The sequence below is a fragment of the Gossypium hirsutum genome, chromosome D12 (assembly GCF_007990345.1).
Source record: "Gossypium hirsutum isolate 1008001.06 chromosome D12, Gossypium_hirsutum_v2.1, whole genome shotgun sequence".
Taxonomy (NCBI): Eukaryota; Viridiplantae; Streptophyta; class Magnoliopsida; order Malvales; family Malvaceae; genus Gossypium; species Gossypium hirsutum.
Window position 1 is genome coordinate 53,719,614 of NC_053448.1, and position 22,094 is coordinate 53,741,707.

General features: G+C 36.3%; 1 protein-coding gene across 2 annotated transcripts; it reads left to right on the forward strand.

Annotated features, from left to right (window-relative positions):
• The first annotated feature begins 4,249 nt into the window (after nt 1-4,249).
• On the forward strand, nt 4,250-20,929 carry LOC107946563 (uncharacterized). 2 transcript variants are annotated; one of them, XM_016880948.2, is made up of 20 exons: nt 4,250-4,337; nt 4,823-6,517; nt 7,227-7,280; nt 7,367-7,458; nt 13,193-13,317; nt 13,569-13,727; nt 13,828-14,051; nt 14,518-14,568; nt 14,747-14,819; nt 17,038-17,275; nt 17,643-17,828; nt 17,927-17,975; nt 18,117-18,277; nt 18,388-18,582; nt 18,683-18,782; nt 18,983-19,110; nt 19,489-19,677; nt 19,765-19,841; nt 19,971-20,096; nt 20,484-20,929. In XM_016880948.2, the coding sequence occupies exons 2-20, from the start codon at nt 4,882-4,884 to the stop codon at nt 20,629-20,631; spliced, it is 4,011 nt and encodes a 1,336-aa protein (XP_016736437.1). In that variant the 5' UTR covers nt 4,250-4,337; nt 4,823-4,881; the 3' UTR covers nt 20,632-20,929. The 2 variants fall into 2 exon arrangements, with proteins under 2 accessions (XP_016736437.1, XP_016736438.1); XM_016880949.2 differs by lacking the exon at nt 4,250-4,337 and having other exon boundaries at nt 5,574-5,709; nt 5,819-6,517.
• The last annotated feature ends 1,165 nt before the right edge of the window (nt 20,930-22,094 follow it).

Below are 22,094 nucleotides of genomic sequence, written 5' to 3' on the forward strand. Positions count from 1 at the left end.
TGACCAAGTGCTTCATCCTGTTCAAAAATAAAACCAACATCTACGGTTTTTCGAAGATACCGTAGAATCCATTTCACAGTTTGCCAATGTCCTTTTCCAGGATCATGCATATACCTGCTCACAACTCCAACAGCTTGTGAAATGTCAGGCCTCGTACACACCATCGCATACATCAAACTCCCAACTGCATTAGCATATGAGACTTTCGCCATATATTCTCTTTCATCTTCAGTCTTCGGAGATAATTAAGCACTAAGTTTCAAATGAGAAGCAAGTGGGGTACTTACATGTTTTGTGTTTTCATTTACACCAAAACATTGTAATACCTTTTTCAGATATTGCTTCTGATTTAAACAGAGCTTGCCTCTCGGTCTATCTCTACTTATCTCCATGCCGAGAATCTTCTTGGCCTCACCTAAATCTTTCATCTCGAACTCTTGATTCAACTGAGCCTTCAGCTTATCTATCTCATTTTGGCTCTTCGAAGCGATTAACATATCATCAACATACAAGAGTAGATAAATGAAAGATCCATCATGCAGCTTCTGCAATATACACAATTGTCATATTTGCTTCTTGTGTACTTCTGCCTTCTCATAAAGCTATCAAATCGCTTGTACCACTGCCTCGGGGATTGCTTCAATCCATATAGCGATTTGTTAAGCTTACAAACCCAATTTCTACCACCAGCATCTGTGTATCCTTCTGGCTGAGTCATATAGATCTCCTCTTCTAACTCACCATGCAAGAAAGCCGTCTTAACATCAAGTTGAGCTAGCTCCAAATTCAACTGTGCTACCAAGGCCAACAAAATTCTAATGGAGGAATGCTTCACAACAGGGGAAAATACATCATTGTAGTCAATTCCCTCCTTCTGAGCGTAGCCTTTAGCTACCAATCTTGCCTTGTAGCGAATATCATTCTTGCTAGGAGATCCATCTTTCTTTGCGAATACCCACTTGCATCCGATTGCCCTTTTACCTTTCGGTAATTGCGCCAACTCCCAAGTATTATTCTTCCGGAGAGACTGCATTTCTTCATCCATGACGCTTTTCCATTTATCACTTTCTAAGCTTTGCATTGCTTCTTGATAAGTGATAGGAATATCATCAACAACGGGAAGGGCATAGGCCACCATATCAGTAAATCGAGCAGGTTTACGAATTTCTCTCCGTGGCCTTGCAACTGCAACTAGTTCTGGTGTACTTAGTGGTTCTTGGGTCAGAACCTCTTCAACCTCTAATTCCTCCATTATGGCTGGAGAATTAGACTTATTAACTGGGCAAATCCCCATCTGCTCAAACTCCACCTATTTTGGAGTACACTTCACCTGCTGTGGAGTATTGCTCGTCTGAATATCTTTATCTGCTACCTTTTTCAATGTGGCAGATTCATCAAAGGTAACATCTCTGCTACAGATCATTTTCTTTGTGCTTAAGCACCAAAGACGAAATCCCTTCACTCCAGAAGTGATTCCCATAAAGAGAGCTTTCTTTGCCCTCGGATCTAACTTTGACTCCTTCACATGGTAATATGCAGTGGATCCAAACACATGTAAGGAATCATAATCTGTAGCCGGTTTTCCAGACCATACCTCCATAGGAGTTTTTCTTTCTAATGCAGATGATGGTAAACGATTAACAAGATGGCCAGCGTATGTCACAGCCTCAGCCTAAAATTGCTTGCCCAACCCAGCATTGGACAACATACATCGAACTTTCTCCAGCAATGTTCGATTCATACGCTCTGCCAATCAATTCTGCTGTGGTGTATCCCTAACTGTGAAGTGTCGAACAATACCATACTCTTGGCACACATCGAAGAACGGATCACTTTTATATTCCCCTCCATTGTCCGTCCTAAGCCGCTTGAATTTCTTGCCAGTCTGGTTTTCGATCATAGTTTTTCATTTAAGAAAAACTCTAAGCACTTCATCCTTAGTTCTCATGGTATACACCCAAACTCTTCTGGAAAAGTTATCAACAAAAGTAACAAAGTAGTGTTTTCCTCCCAATGAAGGTGTCTTGGAAGGCCCCCACACATCTGAGTGAACATATTCCAAAATACCTTTTGTATTATGGATAGCAGTACCGAATTTCACTCTCTTTTGCTTTCCCAGAACAGAATGCTCTCAAAATTTTAATTTGCAAGCCTTTGCACCTTTCAACAATCCTTGCTTTGCCAGAATTTGCAAGGATTTTTCGCTGGCATGTCCCAACTTCATATGCCACAACTGTATTGAGTCCAATTCTTTGTTGCCGGAAGCTGCAGCGACTGCTCCAATAACTGTACTACATTGGTAGTAATACAAGTTATTTTTCCTGATGCCCTTCAATATCACAAGTGCGCCAGATGTCACTTTCAAAACCCCATCTCTCATAGTAACAACTGAACCATTGGATTCCAAGGCTCCCAATGAGATGAGATTTTTCTTCAAACTGGGCACGTACCGAACATCAGTCAGAACTCTGGTTGATCCATCTTGATTCTTTAATTGGATTGAACCTATCCCAACAGTTTTACAGGCATTGTCATTGCCCATATAAATAACTCCTCCATTTAGTTCTACTAAATCAGAGAACCACTCCCGGTTAGGGGACATATGAAAGGTACAACCCGAATCCAATATCCACTCATCTGAATGGAACGACGATGATGATGCAACCAGTGATAGTTCAGAGTCACTAGTATCATGCTTTGCAACACAAGCATCTACAGCAGCTTTTCCCTTATTCTTCAGCTTTGGACAATTTTTCTTCCAGTGGCCTTTCTCATGACAAAAGGTACATTCATCTTTCCCGAGTCTGGACTTTGACTTTGATCTCCTCTTTTGAGTTTTCTTCCGAGTGTATGAACGACCTCGGACTACTAAAGCTTCTGTATCTCTGATTGAGTTTTTCTGTTTGTCCTTCTTTCTCTGTTCATAACTGTATAAGGCCGCACAGACTTCGCTTAGAGATATATCACTCCTGCCATGAAGTAGAGTAGTTTCTAGGAACTCAAACTCCTTAGGAAGTGACCCCAACAGCATCAAAGCCAAATCTTCATCTTTGAATGTCTCATCCATATTCAGCAAATTAGTGACTAACTGATTAAATTTGGTGATGTGATCATTCATTGTGGTACTTGGGACGTATGTGAAGCGAAACAGTCTTTTCTTCAAGTGGAGCTTATTTTGACTGTTTTTCTTCAAAAAATTTTCTTCAAGTGCCACACACAACTTATTTGCAGAAGTCTCCTTTGAAAAAGCATACCTCTGCTATCGAGAAAGGCATGATCGAATTGTGCCACATGCCAACCGATTGATCGCCTTCCAATCTTTCTCCTGTACATCATCTGGTTTCTCTTCATCAATGGCAATGTCTAGACCCTGCTGAAAAAGGGCATCTAGAACCTCACTTTGCCACATACCAAAATGGCCCGTGCCATCAAAGATCTCCACGGCCAATCTTGTATTTGCAATTGTCGGTCTTGTCCACATGGACGATGTTGAAGCTCCTACACCGACCGTTTTCTCCATAATCTTTCAATATACCTAAGGAAATCTTTTCTGATGTGGAAGATCAGTTTAAACTGCAACCACAGAGCATACTACGATTAACCTTCGGCTCTGATACCACTTGTTGTTCCAATAGGGTCAGAAGCGTGTAAATTATTGTACTAAAAAATCACACAAAGTTCAATTCCCAAGGAAGAGAGGTGGATCACATGGATCTCTTAAATACCAAGTCTTTCCTTAGACAGAATATCCCTTCTATAGTAATTTAATAGCTCAATTAAATACTACTATTATACCCTCAAATATTGAAAGAAAAATAGGACAAGAAAGAACACTAGAGATTTAACGAGGTTCGGTAAATTATACCTACGTCCTCGGGCACTAATACCAGATGATAACTTTACTATCTCCAAAGTATTACAAACAAATAGAATTCCTTAAGAATTCTCAAATGGGAGAAGAGAGAAAACTAAGAGAGAAAGACTGGTTGGGATGGTGTAAATGAGAAATGGTTAGGCCTATTTATAGTTGAGGTTCAGGGACTAACTTGCAAATGGCCTAAAAATTAGGGACCAAAATTGCAATTATCCCATTCAACTTTAAACAACTTGCCTACCATTTTTTTCTTTCGGTGCCACTTGCACCTCCCATTTTTTTGACTTTTCAACACCCCTTTTAATTTGTCTTTTCAACACATGTAAAATAGTAATATAGTAAAATTAAAATTAGTTAACGCGGAAAGGGTAGATACAATCTTTTAAACTGGACGGTGAGATGACCCAAACTCAAAGTCAAAGTGCAGCTTCTTCTTATCTTCTAAAGGCAAACAAAATTGCAGGTCAGTTTACCAATCTTCTCTTCCATTTCTTCTTTTCTTTGGTGATCAGTTTTGTATGTCTGTCAAGCTCTTGTTTGATTTTTGTGTTTAGTGCATGTATTGTAGTATATGTTTCGAATCTTTAATCACCGTAACCCTACTTCACGTGTGTTATTTCTCTTTTCTTTTTCGATACAAATTTATGTAATTTTCAATTTCTTTTAGTGAGTGTCTATGTTTGCAGGGTAAATCACAATAACATGTACTTAAACTGATTCAACTTTAGATAATAACATAATTTATTTTATTTTCATCATGAAATTATATGTGCTTCTGTCTCGTGCTAAATACTTACTAAATTATACGTGCTGTCAATTCATTTATCCATGTAGGTCAATATATATTTTATTTATGTAACTGGCCGCATAATCATCCATACATTATCAGACTGTTTCCAATTTAAGTTTTTAGGCATTAAAAACTAATCATACGTTATCATGTGTCAGATCTCATCCTGAATTTCCGGATAAACTTTTGTGGTATCATACTTCACACTTAAGCTAAAATGCTGTCGTCTGTTACCAAGGCACGTGGGCCAGGGTTGGCGGAGGTACAACAGGTGGAATGGGGAGCTAAAGAGATCCATTTAGCAGATGACAAACATATAGTGTCTGAGTTGCCAAGATGTCCAAACTGCTCTTCATTGATTGCATTGTATTTGCAGGGGAATTATGAGCTGACAGCTATTCCTCCCCTATTCTTTCAGCGCATGCAACTTCTCCAAATATTAGATTTGTCCCGTACTAGCATCAAATCTTTGCCAAAATCTCTTCGTAAGTTGTTTGCATTAAAAAAACTCTTGTTACAAGGTTGTGATCTCTTCATGGAACTTTCACCTCAAGTTGGGAAACTCAAAAATCTTGAAGAGCTTCATCTTGATGAAACTCAGATCATGGGTTTGCCTAAAGAGACTGGAAAGCTACTCAAGTTACAACTATTGAAAGTATCATTCTATCATTTATGTGGCAAAAAGACGTTGAAATCGGACATTTTGATTCACCCTGAGACGATATCAAATCTCTCACAACTTGCAGAGTTAAGCATTGATGTGAATCCTGCAGACAAGAGGTGGGATGATTCCGTGGAAGCCGTTCTGAAGGAAGTGTGCAACTCAAAAACATTGAGGACTCTTAGCTTGTACCTGCCCACGTTCCAACTTTTAGATTATGCATCACTGATATATCCTTCCTTGTCACACTTTAGATTTACTGTTGGCCATCATAAAAGGAGAATCATATCTCGTGTACCTCATGAAGTTGAAGCAGAATTCAGAAAATGGGACAAATGCTTGAGGTTTGTGAATGGTGAAACCATCCCAACTCAAATAAAAGGGGTACTGAAATATTCTACTTCATTTTTCTTGGACCACCACACAACTGCTATGAATTTATCTGAATTCGGGATCGAGAATATGAAGGGGCTAAAATTTTGCTTGTTGGCAGAATGTAATAAAATGGAAACCCTAATTGATGGAGAGATGCATTATGAAAGAAATGAAGATGACCAATCTGAATCTGACCCTGGTTCCGTACAACACATGCTTGAATCCCTAGAATATTTGAGCATTTATTACATGGAGGATTTGCAGTGTATTTGGAGAGGAGCAGATCGTTTTGTATGTATGTCTAAGTTGAAATTCCTGGCGCTGCATGCATGCCCCCAGCTGAGTAAAATTTTCAGCCTTACTTTGCTTGAAAATTTTATCAACTTGGAGGAGATAATTCTTGAGGACTGCCCCCGAGTCACAAGCCTTGTAAGTCATGCTTCCGTGAAGCCTATCATGTCAGATAAAATATTTCTTCCAAGTTTGAAAAGATTGCTGGTTCTTTACCTTCCTGAACTGGTCAGCATTTCTAATGGCCTATTGATAGCACCAAAGTTGGAAAGCATTGGCTGTTACAATTGCCCAAAGCTTAAAAGTATATCAAAAATGGAATTGTCAAGCAAAACTTTGAAGATAATCAAAGGAGAATGTGAGTGGTGGGAGGGTATGAATTGGAATGAAACAGAGTGGGGAGATGGGCCAGGTTATCTGATGCATATCTTTTCCCCTATCGATAACCAGAAAGATGTGATGACCCAAATGGTAGAAGGTAGAGATCCACACGAAGCAACCATACAAAATGAAGACCAACAACTAGGTAATACATCTTTTCACCTTTTTCCCCCTTTTCATTCATCATCTAATTTATTAGCATATGTCTGAGATCAATTTAGTGAGTACTTGAACCCTTTTTTTGGGCAATTGTGTAGTTCTTATCATCCCAGGAAAAGCTGGCATAGCTGGCTACAAAAAGTAAAAACTATTAAAAAAGCAGTAAGCCAAGAAACTTGGAACAGACTAAGCTCCGGAAACATCCTTTCATATTTCTGACCAAATCATATAAACGTTGGCAGTCCCGGCAACTGGCATGATAACTGAGATAAAAGCCTTACTTTCTAGCCTTTGCCTTACCCAATAAAATTCTATGGTCCAGATCCAGTCACTTTGTTGTCTCTGTAAACCGCAGAAGAACTTGAATTCCAAACTTGCTGTGTGAAATCACAAGCAAGAAACAGATTATCCCTGGACTATTCAACATAATTACATAATTTGGACAAGGATGGAGCTCTCCAGGAGCTAATCTTCTTTTAGTTGGCAGTCTATAAGAATGTCCATGAGGACAGTGATTGGATTCCTTGGGAATATGGTATTAAACCATAAATCTATGCCAATAACTGTCTCTATGTTCTCATGTATGTATATTATGGCCTAAATAATATGAGAAAATGTGCCCTCATTAACAAAAAAGTTTGCTGTTGACTGATGAGAAGTGATGATTTTAACATTTCTCATTTGAACATTGGTAGGTGATCAAAAGCCGCTTGAGGTTTCAACACAAGATCATCGAGGCCAGTGCTTGGGTAATTTTTCTTTGCAACTCTTATGAAACGACTTCTATTTTTGGTTTCTTTAACTCATTTAGGCAATTGTGGTTTAAAACTGTTAGATTATACTGAGGAGAGAATGATGGGGACAGATGTGAAAGAACCTCCTTCGGGTTGCGTATTTCCTTCCAATCCTTTATGTATGACTTACCATGTAAGTATATATTTACAGATCAACCAAAAACAGCATATATGTTTTCTTCTTGTTTTATTCAGACGTTTTACTGTCATGAATGTCTGTATATTGAAGCAATGGTTAGCATGTAGCAATCACGTGTTTTATTATTATTATTATTATTATTATTATTATTATTATTTGGATGTAATGATGTAACTTAGTTGTATTCCAACTAAGTTTGTTAGTGGTAGTAGGTGGTGATTTATTTTAAGTGGATGTAATGATGAAACTTAGTTGTATTCCAACTAAGTTTGTTAGTGGTAGTAGGTGGTGATTTATTTTAAGTGGATGTAATGATTCCAACTAAGTTGTCAAGTTGTAAGCTTGTATAAATAGGCTTTATGCCATTTTAAAAAATGAATGAATTCAATCAAGATTTCATCCATATACTCTCTATTTTAGCTTTGCTTAAAATTTATTTCATTTTTCTTCTTTGTTTCTGCCGCAAGTCTCGATTCTTGCTCGGCAAGCTTTTTGTTGAACCTTGCTATTTGTTGCACTTAGCTCCAACAATTGGTATCAAGAGCCTATTTCTTAAGGGATCTGTTATACAAATTCATGGCTTCATCAAGCTTTTCACCAGCTGCACCTCAAGTCTTCAATGGAGAAGGCTACCACATATGGGTGGTTAAAATGAAGACCTACCTATAAGCTTTCGATTTGTGGGAGGTAGTCAACTCAGATGTTGAACCAGAGCCACTTAGAGGCAATCCAACAGTGGCTCAAATCAGGCAGCATGCTGATGAGAGGACCAAGAGGCACAAAGCCATGTCTTGCATCCAGAACTCAGTGTCAGATGTGATTTTCACAAGGATTATGGCCTGTGAATCACCAAAACAAGCCTGGGACAAGTTGCAAGAGGAGTTTCAAGGGACAGAGAGGACAAGGCAGCAACAGTTGCTGAACTTAAGGAGAGATTTCGAGAATTTGAAGATGAAGGAAGAAGAAACTATCAAGCAGTACTCTGACAGGATTATGGCTGTGGTTAACAGCATAAGGCTCCTTGGAGAGCAGCTCAAGGAAGCTAGGATAGTGGAGAAGGTTATTGCAACTCTGCCCGAGAGGTATGAGGCAAAAATCTCATCTCTCGAGGACTCAAGGGACCTGTACACCATCTCCCTGACAGAGTTGATCAATGCTTTATATGCTCAAGAGCAAAGAAGAGCAAGCAGACTGGAGGAGCATCAAGAAGGTGCCTTTCAGGCAAGAACAAACACTGCCTACAAAGGCAAGAAGGCCTGGAGAGACAAGTCAAGGACTGATGTTGCAAGAAAAGAGGGCCAGACTTGCAAGCACTGCAGAAGGGCTGGTCATCCAAAAGAAAAATGCTGGTTCAATCCAGATGCTGTATGTCAGCATTGTAAAAAGAAGGGTCATGTTGAGAGAGTCTGCAAGAGCAAGGCCAAATCAAGGCAGAGTCAGTTTCAACAGAAGAAAGCTGAGGCTCGAGTAGCTAAGGAGGACAGTGACCAAGAGGAGCAAGTCTTTGCTGTGTTATGCTCAGCTGCTCAAGAAAGGTTCTCATCTGGTTGGCTTCTAGACAGTGGATGCACCAACCACATGACACCTGATGCTGCAATCTTCAAGTCTTTAGACAGAAGCTGCAGAACTAAAGTCAAGATAGGAAATGGACATTTTATTCAAGCTGAAGGCAAGGGTGATGTGCTGATATGCACCCCCACAGGTGCCAAAGTGATTTCAAATGTGCTTTTGGTGCCTGAAATTGACAGAAACCTGCTCAGCATAGCTCAGTTGCTGGAGAAAGGTTATTATATTGTGTTCAAAGACAACCAATGCCAAATCAATGATCCAAGTGGATCCAAGCTGATGGCAGTTCCTATGGCTAATAAGAGCTTTGTAGTTGACTGGACCAGGGAGTCAGACATTGCCTACACAGTCACATCAGATGAATCCAAGCTTTGGCATCAAAGACTGGGACATGCCAACTTCAGATCGATGGCTCGAATGGTCAGAGAGGACTTGGCTGAAAACTTCATCAACTCAGTGGATCATGATGATGTGTGTAAAGTGTGTCAGCTAGGAAAGCAGGCCAGACTCCCATTTCCCTCGAATCAAGCCTGGAGAGCCTCTGAAAAACTCCAACTGGTGCACACTGATGTGTGTGGCCCTATGAGGACTGAGTCATTAAGTGGAAACAGGTACTTCATACTGTTCATTGATGATTTTTCAAGATATTGCTGGCTTTACTTCCTAAAACAGAAATCAGAGGCAGCCTCAGTGTTTTGGAAGTTCAAGATTGCTGCTGAGACTGAAACAGGTTGCAAGCTGAAGTCCATAAGGTCTGATAATGGGACTGAGTACACCTCAGCTCAGTTCCAAGCCTTCTGTGATAAGGCAGGCATCAAACATCAACTTACCAACACATATACACCTTAGCAAAATGGTGTAAGTGAAAGGAAGAATAGGAGTTTGATGGATATGGCCAGGTGCTTGATGATTCAGAAGAATCTGCCTAAAGCACTATGGGCAGAGGCAGTTAACACTGCAAACTACATTCAAAATAGGCTTCCAACCAAGGCCTTGGATCAGAAGACTCCATTCGAAGCCTGGTTTGGATTCAAGCCATCACTGGCTCATCTAAAGGTCTTTGGATGCATCTGTTATGCTCATGTACCTGCTGTCAAAAGGGACAAATTGTCTGAAAGGGCTCGACCTGGTATTTTGGTGGGCTACAGCACTGTTAAGAAGGGTTATAGGATCTTGGATACTTCAACAAAGAAAGTGTCAGTCAGTAGGGATGTGGTATTTGATGAAAAGTCATGTTGGAACTGGGAAAAACATGAACCTGAGGAAGTTTCAGAAGGACTTGCAGCAGATCAAGCTGAGCCAGATCAAAATGTTCCTGAAATAGACATTGATGATGAACCAGTTAGAGGAACAAGACCATTGACTGAGATTTATGAAAGAGCTCATGTAGCCATAGCTGAACCAAGCAATTTTGAAGAGGCTGAAGCTCAGCAAGAGTGGAAGCAGGCAATGGCTGAGGAGATTAGCATGATTGAGAAGAACCAGACCTGGGAATTAGTTGAAAGGCCAGTCAAAAGGAAGATAATTGGGGTGAAATGGGTGTACAAAGCCAAGCAAAATGTTGATGGTACCTTGAACAAACTGAAAGCAAGGCTAGTTGTCAAGGGGTTCAGTCAGAGGTATGGCCTGGACTACCTGGAGACCTTTGCACCAGTGGCCAGGCTAGACACCATCAGATTACTGATTGCCTTAGCAGCACAGCTCAAGTGGAAGATCCATCAACTCGATGTGAAATCAGCCTTTCTGAATGGTTTCTTAGATGAAGAGATCTATGTTGAACAACCACAAGGGTTTGAGATAGCTGGCAGAGAGCATATGGTCTACAAACTGAAGAAGGCCCTATATGGCTTAAAACAGGCTCCAAGGGCCTAGTACAGCAGAATCAATGGCTACTTGACTAATTTGGGATTCGATCGAAGCAAGAGTGAGCCAACACTGTATGTCAAGAAGCAAGGGACACAAACACAGCTCATTGTATCCCTATATGTTGATGACCTGCTGGTGACAGGAGGAGATCGAGCAGTGCTGGTCGATTTCAAGACTAAGATGCAAGAAGTATTTGAAATGTCTGATCTAGGGGAAATGTCTTATTTCCTTGGAATGGAGGTGACTCAAGCACAAAATGGGATATTTCTAAGTCAGAGAAACTTTGCCACAAAGATTCTGACCAAGTTCTCCATGCAAAACAGTAAAGCAACTAAAACACCTGTTGCTGTTGGAGAAAAACTATCGAGCCAAGGTGATTTTGAGAAGGTTTGTGAAACAACCTACAGAAGTCTAGTTGGTTGTCTGTTATATTTAACTGCCACTAGACCAGACATAATGTATGCTGTAGGATTGCTCTCAAGGTTCTTGCATTGTTGCAATAAAAAGCATTTACAAGCTGCTAAGAGAGTGCTTAGATATGTCAAAGGCACTTTGAGCTATGGTTTAAGGTACAGCAAGGAAGGAAATCTGAAGCTGGTTGGCTACACTGATAGTGACTGGGCTGGCTCGATAGATGACATGAAAAGCACCTCAGGGTATGCTTTCAACCTTGGTTCAGCCATGTTTTGCTGGAGCTCGAAGAAGCAAAGTCTGGTGGCTCAATCTACTGCTGAAGCAGAATATGTGGCAGCTGCAAGTGCTGTCAACCAAGCCATTTGGCTAAGGAAAATCTTAGCTGATTTGAAAGTGCATCAAAAGGAAGCTACTGAGATCTTCTGTGACAACCAATCTTCAGTTGCAATTGCTAAAAATCCAGTGTTCCATGGAAGAACAAAGCATTTCAGCATCAAGTTGCATGTTGTTCGAGAAATGGAGCAAGCTCAGGAAGTGAAGCTGATCCATTGTAATTCTGAGGATCAACTTGCAGACATTTTGACTAAAGCCCTTAATGTCACAAGGTTCGAATGTCTAAGAAGGAAGCTAGGTGTTTGCTCCATGCAAACCAAGGAGGAGTATTGAAGCAATGGTTAGCATGTAGCAATCACGTGTTTTATTATTATTATTATTATTATTATTATTATTATTTGGATGTAATGATGTAACTTAGTTGTATTCCAACTAAGTTTGTTAGTGGTAGTAGGTGGTGATTTATTTTAAGTGGATGTAATGATGAAACTTAGTTGTATTCCAACTAAGTTTGTTAGTGGTAGTAGGTGGTGATTTATTTTAAGTGGATGTAATGATTCCAACTAAGTTGTCAAGTTGTAAGCTTGTATAAATAGGCTTTATGCCATTTTAAAAAAATGAATGAATTCAATCAAGATTTCATCCATATACTCTCTATTTTAGCTTTGCTTAAAATTTATTTCATTTTTCTTCTTTGTTTCTGCCGCAAGTCTCGATTCTTGCTCGGCAAGCTTTTTGTTGAACCTTGCTATTTGTTGCACTTAGCTCCAACACTGTATTTCAACTGCAAGTAACTGACCTCTTTAAACCATCCCAATCATTTTTTCCCAATTCTTTGTGTCTTAATGAATTTGGCTTATCTAGATTATCTTTCTTCTTTTAAACAGAAAAGAAACTGAGTAAATCTAAGTTATACATGCCAATCTACACATACAAGTATTTGTAGCCAAGTGGCCAGAATTTTGTTATATTTTGGTTCATGTCCAGATTTGATCCCTCGTATTGAAGTCAATCACTTCAACAAATGGCAGACTTATGCGGCATAACCTTCCCCTACTTGATTTCTCCCAATTTTCTGTTTGTTGGTTTTTTTTAAAAAAAAAATTAATTTCTTTAAAAACATTGCATGCTAATAGTTATGATTTTTTCTTCTAACTGAATACCCTTTAATGTCAACTAACTTCCTTTTTAATGTTTTGAGATGGGAAAAACACATATTAAGGCTCTTTAGATTGCCATTTGCTGTGTACTGTGGGGCCAAAATTTTCAAGATGGCATGGTATGTCATCGCCTACTTCCAAATCATCAAGTTAAGGCCGTTCCTTAACATTGTTAAGGATTTAACTGTAATCAACATTTTATGAAAGTAAAGGACTTAACTGATTTTATAAACAATCCTTGTATTGAGGAGCATGAGGAGCCATCCCCACAAGGATATCTCAACCTTCAGCAACCATATGTATTTAATTTGGTTTTGTTATTTTTAGTCAAATCTTATTGTCAGCCTCGATTTGCTATTATCATTACTCTGAATTTGTTCAAATTTCAGGCACCAGAACAAGCAAGGAGCTTTACATCAGGGAATAACAGGAGTCTAGAAGATGATGAATGTTTTCTGGTTCCAAATATTGTTGAAGTAGACGTAGATGAAGATGAACCTAAGGCCAAAAGATGGTCAGTTCAGCATTTTATTTTGATGTAAATTTTGAAGTGGCCTTCACTTTCTTAAACCAGAACGTTTGCTTTGCTGCATTTGCTGACCCCATTTCTCCAATATAAAGTGCCTTCAAATTTCTTTCAGTTTTTGCGCCAAGGATGTAATTAAACTAGAGGAAATCAATTCTACAAGTGGTTTGGTTAAATAATTGAGCTTACGGATTACAAAAAGAAAAGTTTCATTAATGCAGTGGTTTTACAATCTGCAGGAACCATACTGAGAATGAAAACAAGGGTGTCATAGGTTCTGCAAGCAAAACCACGCGAGGGAATAGAGCTGCAAATCAAATCAGAAGCAAGGTACTGGATGATGGTTATAGATGGAGGAAATGGGGGCAGAAAATGGTCAAGGGTAATCCCTATCCAAGGTGATTACTTCACCTAATCTTGTTCAGAAATTCTGAAGTTGCTAAACAGTTTTGTTTATTTTATTATACCTTTATCCATGTCTTTATCCACTCTGTGTAGGTTATACTACCGGTGTCTGTCAACTTGTTGTCTAGCGAAGAAATATGTTGAGCGAGACTCCCAAGATACAAGCTTTTTTGTCACCACCTACCATGGGCTGCATAACCATGATGAGTGGAATTCCAGGGGGTTGTCTAAGTTGCACTCTCAACCTTGTATTGATCATAGGGCCAATAACGTGAAAGATGCTGCTGAGGCAGCTAAGAGTATCTGCCCTACAAAAGGTGGAGATACAGTACCCTTCCTTGATCGTCATATTATCAGTTTGACGCAAACTAGAGAGTAACGATTTTCATTGAACCTTGAATTTTACATAAATAGGAATGTTTTTATCATCTGTTTTGATGATTAATACTTGCGTCAGAAAATTTTAGAGGTGTGGAGTTTACAACAATTTTTGCAATCTATACATGATTTCTGTAGAGTGTGTTGATAAGTGCTTAGTGAAAGATTGAATGTAAATCAGAAAAAGAAAAAGAAAAAGAGGGAATAAATCATTTTGTATGAGTAATTTTATCATAAAAACTTCAGTGATGGAGAAATTTGCTCGAATTTTCTGTTTCTCTCATTGACTTGCACTAGAAATTATATCAGAAACATTACATTTAACAGCAGCTATACAATGCCTAAAAGATAAAAAGCTATTTGAGAAAAATTGTTACTAAAGTCTGGTTCATTTGACATTGGCAGAATATGGAGATGTATTTCAAGCTTCAATACAAGATGAAGGAGCACACCCAGGTAATTATTTCTCAACCTTAATATTTCTGATTTTTTGCTGTCAACTATCTCTAAATACAGATATAGAAACAGAGATATCTGTGAGGAATGAGCATTTCTTGAAATATGTATCTTCCATGTCATTTTACAATTTGAGGGTTAATATTAACAAATAACTAACATAAAAGGTCTGGTACAGACTTGGCTCCTGATGATGGCTTCTGTTGGAGAAAATATGGACAAAAAGATATCTTGGGAGCAAAATATCCAAGGTTTGCCAATCACCTTTAAAGCATGCATAAAACTCTCTGTACTAGTTTTAATGACATGATACATCAAATTATAAATATTAAAAAAATTAAAGCGTAATATCAAGAGAAAGTGACATAAAATCATTTTAATTTGATTTTTCTATCCACATGAATTATTTAAAATATAAATATTATAGCATTTTAGAGTAATATCTTTTTAGTTATTTGATCTGGTAAGTTAATGTTTTAAAACTATAATTTTGTTATATATTCAATTTGGTATTTTAAAGTTCATGATATTTATAAAAATATATAATATGTTTTAGAAAATTTACTATTCCCTTCTATTATTAATTGTTGATTTTTGTGTTATATATTAATTTCTATTATTTCTTCACCTCTATTTTATTAATTGGTTACAATATATTATCATTGACTACTATGTCATATACCATATATTATTAATTTATAATTATTTATCTTTAAATTTATAAAAATTATTAAGCATCTAAAAATTTTACTAATCTTATTTAATAAAAATTTCAACATATAAAAATACTTAAGTTTGGAATTAATTATAAGTTAACATATTTATAAAAATTTAAGTCCTCAAACTATTAAAATTATCAATTTAAACACCAACTCGATTATTAGAGACTAAATGTCAGCACATGCTAGACAACTTGTGGTACTAGCATATAGTGTAACATTATATCTGTTATTATAATTTTGAAATTAAGAAAAGATAAATCATAATTTGGAGAAATTTTATTTTAGTTATCAAATTAATAATTTAGTCACCAAATTTTTATGTTTGCCAACATGACTTTTATAATAATTTAACTGTCAAGATTCTTTTTAAAATTCATTATAATGATTTTTTTTACTTATCTTAAATTATGTTAAAATGACACTTAGTATTCAACTTTTATAAAATTAAGAAATAAACATTTAATATGTTACTAGATTATGACACATTTATTATATGTATGAAAAATAAAATTATGTAACAAATATATTTATAAAAATTTGATATAAATGATAAATAAAATTTTAGTTGAAATGTTAAAAATTATAGAGGGATGGGTTCAAACCCTATTATGTGTATATATATTTTATTTTTTATATAAAAGATATAAAATGACTATACTTGTAAAATAATACAATTTACCTTGTAAATTAAGGGTATTCTAATCATTACTCAATTAAACTCATGACTTCAGTTGAGTTAAGCGCTTAATATAGATCCCCCATCTAACTTGCACTTAGATGTTATTCTCTTTGTGTATGTATTAATAAACTATATATAAAGTTATAAATAAATATATATATTTTTTAAAAAATGATATAGATACTAAATATAGTTTTGGTTGAAATGGTAAAGTACAAGTATAACAAATTATAGAGGCTTGGGTTCAAATCCTATTATATGTGTATATTTCTTTTTATTTTTCTATATAAAATATATAAAATAACAAAAATCCTTCAAAATAATATAATTTACTTTGTAAAGTAATGGTATTTTAGTCATTACTCAACTGAGTTGGTGTTTAGTTGACCCATGACACCAACTCAATCAAGTGTTTAATTGAAATTTTGATAAATAAATTCAATTATCAAAACTATTAAAATTCATTACTTGAAATATTTAATATCCATTTTATCTAAATAAATTTAAATATTGATTGCATACTACATCAATCACTTAAGAAATTATAATTGAAATATGAGACTTTTTTTAATTTTAAGACAAATTATTAATTATATTACAGATGTTAGTGATTAAACTTTTTTGACGTTAGATGATATAGATAAAAATGTTAAAAAAATTAACAATCCAAAATTTTCAAATTATCTTAATTTCATGATTTATATGGACATTTACACGTAGCATGATGAATATTTTAGCAATACCATGTAATACATGATACATGTTATATTGTTTATATCATTCAATCATTAGTGACTAACGACCAAGAGATCAAAATTCAGTATCCTTAATTTTGGTACATAAATTGATCATTCTGGTAGTTGCATGACCAAGTCAAACCTATTGAACACTTGGTCATCATATGTTCAATTTGCCTTTTCGTTATCAATCATATATTACTGTTGATATTCGGTCTGCTTCAACTTTAAACCATTCAAATTGAAGAACCTTTTTGAAAGAGTCCTAGGTTGCAAAGCCTGACTTGTGTGTGTGTGTGTGTGTATGTTAACCATTCTTTCTGGATTGTAGAAGGTACTACCGGTGTGCCAACGGACCCAGCCAAGGTTGTTTTGCGAAAAAGCGAGTAAAAAGATCAAGTGATGACCCGACAATCTTTGAGATTACTTACTGCGGAAAGCACACTTGCAATGTCATGCCTCCCACAGCACCTTCAGAATATCAAGAACAAGGAACCAGAATAGAGCCACAGCAGCAGCATAACCAGCTAACAGAAGAAAACCAGAAACAACAATCACAAGATTTACTGGTGAGCTTCCAGAGCTGCCTTAAAGTTATAGCCCAAGACTTAGAGACACCTGACTGAACATATCCTTCATTCCCTAATATTTCATCTATATTTTATTTTCATTTGTAACTTTTAGAACTCAATTTTGAATGAATTCACATCTTGAAAAATGCTTCGAAGATCTCGTTTGTGTGTATGAATGTGTAATACTTCATTCAGTGGTCCAGCCTGATAAAGGACCATTAGTTTCATTATCCGTTTTAGCCTCTTGTCAACTTTAATCTGTTTGTAAAACCGAATCTTTTTTTATTATTATCGATTCTGCCTATGCGTAGCTTACTTTATTGACATGACTTTGTCATTTTTGTCATTTTTGTCACATTTGCAGGTTTTGCCATCAACACCTGGACAATGTGTAGAGCAGTCTTTTAATCAGAAAAGCAATTCAGGCAATGACCAGCTAACTATCACTCATGAAGACAATAATTCCACCATTGTTTGTCAGGAATCCTCACCTAGCCCCTCTGATTCTTCATCAATGGGATCTCAACTTTCTGCAGCAGCACTTTCAACTGTATGTATATATCTTTAATTTGTATATTATTAATCTTGTTTATCCTCTTAGCCTGGTTGACCTTCATCAGCATTTGATTAGATTTATTCAAATTTCAGGAACAATTACAAGCACAGAGGTTTGACGAACCTGCCAAACAAAATCAATGCAAGTACCTTTTTTTTTTTCATCAAGTCAACTTTTCAGTTCAACAATTTTATAAGCTACAGAATGTACATGAATTTTGTTCGTTGATCAGTATATATGAATTACTCGGAAAATCTTATACAAATTATTTGGGTATTGAAGTATACAAGAAACATTATCCGCCAATGTTGGGAGATGAAGTTTGGCGTCTAGACAGGATTGATAAAAATGGAATTATTCATAAAAGGCTAGCCTCTGAAGGCATAAACACAGTGCAAGACTTCTTGAAAATGTGGGTCGTTAATCCTGGTGAGCTTAGAAGGGTAAGAATTTGCAATCACTTGACTAGCCCAGAACCAGATATATGCCAATTTAGTGTATGTATTTCTTAAATATAATCATAAATGGCTTGTTTTGAAATCATGTTGAACAGATTTTAGGCCCCATAATGTCTGAGAGAAAGTTGGATCACGCAATCAACCACGCCAGAACTTGTGTTATGGGAAACAAATATTATGTTTTTCGAGGCTCAAATTACAGAATCTTGTTAAATCCCATTTGCCAACTAATGGGAGCAGAGGTTAATGGCAGTATATATCCTACTCACAGCCTGAGTAACATTGACACAGTATGTTCTGTGAAAAGCTAAATAATTTATTTATTTTGGGTCTTAAATATCTATTAGTCTAATATTCATTAAATCGTGAACCTGGCATTTGCAATTGCAGGTATATCTTGAAAAGTTGGTGAGACAAGCATATGTAAATTGGTCTTCCTTGGAAGAGATAGAAGGAATTTCCAATGAAATTATTGGCCCTCTAACGCAAGGTAATTCCTTTTTCAAGGAACTTTCATAACATTAAACTTGACCTTGTTTTCAGGGCCTTTTTAGTATTGTTTTACTTTTACATATGGAAATTTGCGGAATATGAAATTACACTTGAGACTTTAGAGTTATTTTACGCATAAGAGCTACTTTTTCCCCCTTATTTGTCGTCCTAAAATCAGTTATGAGTTATCATTGTCAGATATCATGGCACAAAGGACGGGGGCAAATGTGATTAATACAATTCCATCTAATTTGCGTGCTATGCCTCCTTCTGGTCCTTGGTTACCTGAGCTTCCAGATCACCCTGTTTTGATGGACAACTCAAATGTAAGTACATATATTCGCTTAAGGTATTTTTCGTTTGGAAGAGGTGACAAAGTAAGCTTTAGGAGACGAGAGTAAAACGCGTCAATCACCTCTGAATGATGTTTCTGAAATATTCATTTCCATTTATAAGTTTTAGAACTCAACATTTAATACATTCAGTCTGAAAAATGTTACGGATCTCCCTTGTTTGTGTGGATGTTTGAGTAACATTTCACTTAGTTTTCCAGCCTGATAAAGGAGCATTAGCTTCATTATCCCTTTTAAAGCCTCTTTTCAACTTTAATCTGTTTTCTAAACCGAATCATTTAGTTTTTGTTTATCGATTTTGCCTCTGTCCTACATTATTGGCATGTCCCGTCTCTTTTGTCCCATTTGCAGGTTTTGTCATCTCCAACAACAGGAGAATGTGCGGTGCAGTATTTGAATCAGAAAAACAATTCAGGCAATGACCAGCAAACTATCAGTCAGGAAGACAATAATTCCACCATAGTCTGTCAAGTGCCCCCACCTAGCCAATCTAATTCTTCAGCAATGACATCTGAACTTTCAGCGACCGCACTTCCAACTGTATGTACTTATCTTTAATTGTATGTGCTTAATCTTACTTACAATCGCAAGGGTAATTCCCAATCGCAAGCATGTTGCTACAAACAGGGCTCTGATTTAATTCAGAGCAGAGCACCAGCTGATGCACATAGTTGGCACTGTTATGGCACCAAAGGAAAAAAGAGGTTGGATTCTGTTCTTTTTCCACAATTTCGCATCTTTATAGAATTATGCTTTCCCTTTTATGGAGAAGGGAAGGGATTTAATCTCGATTATTGAGTTTTTACCTTAAATTGGTTGCATTGTATTGTCAGGAAACATAGAGTAAAGAGATCAATCAAGGTGCCTTCTATCGGTAACAAGCTTGTTGATATTCCTCCTGATGATTATTCATGGAGGAAATACGGGCAGAAGCCAATCAAGGGTTCTCCTTACTCTAGGTAGTCATTATCATCTTATCAGACTGCCATCTGATTTATATGAATTTTGGTGTTGCCCTGCTCGGTTTTGCTTGTGTGCATAGATGAACTTTTAGATTGAAAATGACTAGTAATGGAAACTCATTAACTCCATGGTCGTAGTGTCTGCGATATCTGATTATCAGATTACCTTTTCCATAAGGGGACTTGAAATATAGTGCTTTAAGCTTTTGATTCTCTTCTGATTTTTACTCTCACCAGGACTAAGCTGAATAGAGTGATGCATTTAAGTCTTCAGTTTTATAACGTTTAAGCATTTATAGGACCGACCAGTAAATTTGATGTGCCGTTGGTGGAGCCTGTCATATAATATCGACTTAGGAAGTCTTTTGTTTGTAAATTGTGCAGGGGATATTATAAATGTAGCAGTATGAGAGGTTGCCCTGCGAGGAAACATTCGGAAAGGTGCTTAGAAGAGCCGTCAATGCTTATTGTTACATATGAAGGTAAGCACAATCACCCAAAGTTACCTTCACGAGCAACGACATCATCTTAGTGGAAACATTCACAAGCAACGACATCATCTCAGTGGAAACATTGCTAAAGAATTCAAGTCTTTCAATGTTCAATCTGGTCATCATACCTCCTTGATAATATGGTCTCGCTATCTATTGTTGTTTTCTCATTATGGTCACTAAACTAACTATAATTATGGCAAAGACAAGCGCACTTATCGAACAATAATATAGCTATGGTGAGTAGGGAATATTGTATCCACGAGGACTAAAAATACTAGTAATTACTGTTTTCTTATTATTTAGCCGATAAATTGAAGTGATTGTTTTTAATCTAAATTTATTAATCTAGTTTAACTACGAACGCAACAAAGAATGAAATGGAAAAATAATAAAAAATAACCAATGATATAGAAAATATTCAGGAAAGAATCCACTTAGACTTCACCTATTATTATGAATCTAAATTAAACGATTTATTCACTTATGTTTTGATCCGTAGAAATCCTTAAATTATGTTAATATCTCTTTCGAGAGTAAGAACAACTGACTTTAGGTTGATTAATTGAAATCTCTTTCTAATTAAAACCCATATTGTCGCATTAACTAGATCTATAGATTCTCCTATTAGATTTGACTCTAATTCGGTAGATTTATGTCATCATATTTCTAAGATTATATACAACTTCATTCAATTATGCTAGATCTACTTTTAAATAGAGACTTTTGCTCTACTGAAATAAGTACATTAAACTTGAATTAATATCTCAGAAATATTAAAACAAGAAATAATCATACATAATTGAGAACAAGAATCAAGTATTTATCGCATAAATCATAAATCAAATAATAAGATTCATCATAGGTTTCATCTTCCATAAGTATCTAGGGAATTTAGTTCATAATCTTGAATAGAAACATCTCAAAGTTAGAATAACAACAAGACAAAAAAACTCAATAAGACTTCGAAGAAAATTAAATGGAGATCTTCAATCTTGAAGAAGATTCGCTTTCGAGTTGATTCTGATGGCGTTCTTCGAGTCTTTTCTTCGATCTTCTCTGAGTGTCCCCTTAGATATTCTTCTAATTAGTTTTTATAGATTTTATAACGCTCAGAAAGCTTAAAATTTGAGTTTTTTTTGCTTATTTGGGAAGCATAGTGTGATATCGACACGTGATAACACTCTAGAATAACGTATTTTTATGTATTAATTATATATTTATTCTGAGTATGATCCTGCTAATTTGAGCTATTTATGATCTTTTATCTCATAGGGACTAAATTTGAGGCAAAAGCAAAATTAAGGGCCAAAAGCGTGAATTTAGAGATAAAATGGGCCAATGTGCATCACAAGGAAAAGTTGGTGCCAAAAGTGCAAGCATGGAGGACACAAGGGTTGAAATGCAAAAAGAAGAGATTTTATTCTATTAAACTCTATTTTAATTATATTAGGATAATTAATATTGAGATAATTATTAAGGATTATTTTTAGGATTTTATTTT

Excerpts from the sequence above, each read along its gene's own strand:
- LOC107946563 (XM_016880948.2), top strand. The coding sequence starts at position 4,882 with ATGCTGTCGTCTGTTACCAAGGCACGTGGGCCAGGGTTGGCGGAGGTA. Across the intron at positions 17,976-18,116 it reads ACCTGCCAAACAAAATCAAT|TATACAAGAAACATTATCCG; the intron begins GCAAGTACCTTT and ends TGGGTATTGAAG. Across the intron at positions 18,278-18,387 it reads ATCCTGGTGAGCTTAGAAGG|ATTTTAGGCCCCATAATGTC; the intron begins GTAAGAATTTGC and ends CATGTTGAACAG.